The sequence below is a fragment of the Carya illinoinensis genome, chromosome 11 (assembly GCF_018687715.1).
Source record: "Carya illinoinensis cultivar Pawnee chromosome 11, C.illinoinensisPawnee_v1, whole genome shotgun sequence".
NCBI classification, from domain to species: domain Eukaryota; kingdom Viridiplantae; phylum Streptophyta; class Magnoliopsida; order Fagales; family Juglandaceae; genus Carya; species Carya illinoinensis.
The window spans coordinates 2,642,100-2,645,528 of record NC_056762.1 but is presented as its reverse complement, the minus strand read 5'-3'; the positions used below and the strand labels follow the sequence as shown (position 1 = coordinate 2,645,528).

General features: G+C 39.1%; 1 protein-coding gene across 1 annotated transcript; it reads left to right on the top strand.

Annotated features, from left to right (window-relative positions):
• Nucleotides 1-822: 822 nt before the first annotated feature.
• Nucleotides 823-2,762, top strand: LOC122280784 (cytochrome P450 71AP13-like). Its single transcript, XM_043091804.1, has 2 exons — nucleotides 823-1,799; nucleotides 1,969-2,762. The coding sequence occupies exons 1-2, from the start codon at nucleotides 882-884 to the stop codon at nucleotides 2,599-2,601; spliced, it is 1,551 nt and encodes a 516-aa protein (XP_042947738.1). The 5' UTR covers nucleotides 823-881; the 3' UTR covers nucleotides 2,602-2,762.
• Nucleotides 2,763-3,429: the final 667 nt, after the last annotated feature.

Below are 3,429 nucleotides of genomic sequence, written 5' to 3'. Positions count from 1 at the left end.
AGCCACCCAAGTGGCATGAGTTGCACATGCACCGTAAGGTGCATTCTTTTGGTAGGCACCGTAAGGTGCATCAATTTGCAAACAGCCTGGTAGGCACCGTTCGGTGCTTTGTTTTTGTTAGGCACCCATCCCATAATTTTAGCAGAAATTTGCTGCACCGAAATTAGCAGTTGAGGAGAACTCCTCCTATAAATAGGAGAGTTCTGATCTACAGAGGAAACAGTGGAGAGGAGAGAAAAGAAAGAGAAAGAGGGACGTGAGAGAATTGAGAATTTGTAGATTTTCATAAATCTTGTACAAATTCTATAAAAGAGGCTCCAGTGGACGTAAGCAATTTGCTGAACCACTTTAAAATTGTTTTGTGTGATTTTCGGGCAGGTTAGAGGCACAACAATTTGTCATGAAAGAAAATGAGAGTACTGATCTCTAGGAACTGGGCGTGGAAATTTTGGTTGGGTTGTATGTTTTTCCAAAACAGAGCCTTCAGATTAATTACAAAGAAAGGAGTAACGACAAGTTTTCCACGCACGCATACAAACCAACAAATTAGTACAATAGTGAAGGGTTGGCGATATCGGTTATCCATATCTTTGACATTTTAGTTTGTAATATTCTTGGTTGAAGGGTTGGCAACGTGGCCATCTTTAGATGAAGCTGATGAAATTGGTTTGTTTGAATTTAATTGTGACCTTAACATTTAGGTCCGACAATGGATAAGATTTAATTGGTACCAGAGAGAGAGAGAGCAAGAATTTACTAAATAAAAGAAAAAAAAAATTATAATTGGAAAAACGCAACAGCTGCAAATCTTTCTATAAATGAGCTTGAATACATGCTAAAAATAGCACTTACTACTACACTTACCTTTATTGAGAACTTCAATGGCTTTTCTGATCCAATGGTTAATGGAAAGCTTACAACCTTTGTTGTTCGCTGCATGCATTATTTTCGTTGTGTCGCTGAAGTTTTTTTTGAAGGAGAAGTCAGCAGGGAAAAGAAACTCCAATCTCCCACCAAGCCCCCCAAAGCTGCCCATCATTGGTAACCTTCACCAGCTCGGCAGCATGCCTCATCTCTCTCTCAAGTGTTTGGCGGAGAAGTTCGGACCAATTATACATTTACAACTGGGTCAAATCCCAACAGTGGTGATTTCATCGGCTAAACTAGCAAAGGAAACAATGAAAACCCATGATCTTGCGCTATCTAGCCGTCCACAATTCTTTTCAGCAAAGCATATCTTGTATGGTTGCACCGATATTGCCTTCTCCCCCTATGGTGATTATTGGAGGCATGTTCGAAAAATATGCATACTTGAACTTTTAAGTGCTAAAAGAGTTCAATCGTATAGACTCGTTAGGGAAGAAGAAGTAGCTCGTTTGGTTCAACGAGTTGCAGATTCCTATCCTTCCACCACCAATCTAACCAAGATGCTTAGACTCTACGCAAATGATGTCCTTTGCCGGGTTGTATTTGGAAGAGATTTCTCGGGTGGTGGGGAATACGATCGCCATGGCTTCCATCAAATGCTCGAGGAGTTCCAAGTATTGCTCGGAGGATTTAGCCTAGCAGATTTCTTCCCTTCCTTGGAATTCGTAAATAGTCTAACGAGTAGGAAATCTAGACTTCAAAAGACTTTTCGAAGCTTTGATAAACTTTTTGATCAGTTGTTGAGTGAACATCTCAATCCCGAGAGAGAAACAGAGGAGCACAAGGACCTTGTGAATGTCTTACTCGATATACAAAAGAATGGATCCGGGGATCTGCCAATCACAACGGATAATATCAAAGCTATCATCTTGGTAAGTCCCCACTCTTGAATATATGCAATACTTAGCTTCTTTTCTCTCTCTCTCTCTCTCTCTCTCTCTCTCTCTTCACCATCATACAGTATTATGCATGTTATATGCGATATTTAGGTTAACTATTACTATAGAGATCAATATTTCTCATATGTTACTGTCACGGCAGGACATGTTTACCGCAGGATCTGATACAGCGTCCATCACCCTTGAATGGGGAATGACAGAGCTCATCTTGAAACCCAAAGTCATGGAAATAGCACAAGCAGAAGTACGAAACATCGTCGGAGATCATAGAAGAGTTGTTTCAGAGAGTGATCTGCCTCACCTGCACTACATTAAAGCTGTCATCAAAGAGATCCTGCGATTTCATCCTCCTGCTCCAGTTCTAGTACCTAGAGAATCCACGGAAGATGTGAATATCGAAGGGTACGATATTCCAGCCAAAACACGTTTTTTTTTCAATGCCTGGGCCATAGGGAGAGATTCAGAATCTTGGGAAAACCCAGATACGTTTCAGCCTGAGAGATTTATGGGTAGCACTGTCGATTTCAAGGGGCAGCATTTCGAGCTAATACCTTTCGGTGTTGGTAGAAGAATATGCCCAGGAATCACATTTGGAACGGCAGTTATTGAGCTCGCTTTAGCTCAACTTCTCCACAGTTTTGATTGGTATCTTCCTCCTGGTACCACAGCTGAAAATTTTGATATGAAAGAGGTTTTCGGGCTTACGACGCACAGGATATCTGATCTAACTCTCGTTGCAAGACCACGCTTTCCCGTTGGCCATAACAAGCCATAATTTAAACGTTTTATCATTGATCACCTAGTTCCATTTTGTAAATACAATAATTTGGCTAGGACTGGTTACTAAAATGATAAAATTTATCTTATCATTAAGTTTGTATTTTGGATAAATGTAAATTATTTTTTACTTTATCTATAACAATTTAAGTTTATCTAGGAAGGATTAATTAGAAATTGTTTTATATAAGTGATATGTGTGGAAATCGAGTCCCAATGAATAAACACTTATCCAGAGAAGAAGTTAAACTAGGATCTGTTACTATAGAGAAGATTTATCACATAGTTTCAGCATTCCATTAGGAGAATTCTTCGCAACAGATTCGCTCTGTAAATAGAGTTTTACTGCAACTGAAACTTCTTCTAGATTTAATATTTAAAAGGATTCAGTTGTATGACTCAGGAAGAGATTTTGCCAGAAATTATTAAGAGTACATTCCGTGTGCTTGTGTGAGAAAATCCACTTGAGAATTTTCTTCTTGTTTTTATCTCTCTTTTCGAGTGTGATTGTGCTCTACGTTGAAGGATTGATTGGTTGTGATTCAACTAATGGAGTTCCAGGACAAAAGTTAATATTTGAATATCGTCAGAGATTCTAATTGCTACCGAGGTAGAGGCAAACGAGTCATTTGTTGAGTCAAGTAACAGCATTAGCATTGGCCTAGCCAAATACCAGTGCTTAGTCAAATTTTGACTAAGAAGAGCAAGAATGGTCTGCATTGACGTTGTCAAAATTCCATGGCTTGAGTTTTGGCTTAAGTAATTTCAAAACTTTCTCCAAATTTGGCCAGCCACTATTCATCTCCCAAACATTATTTTACTCTAA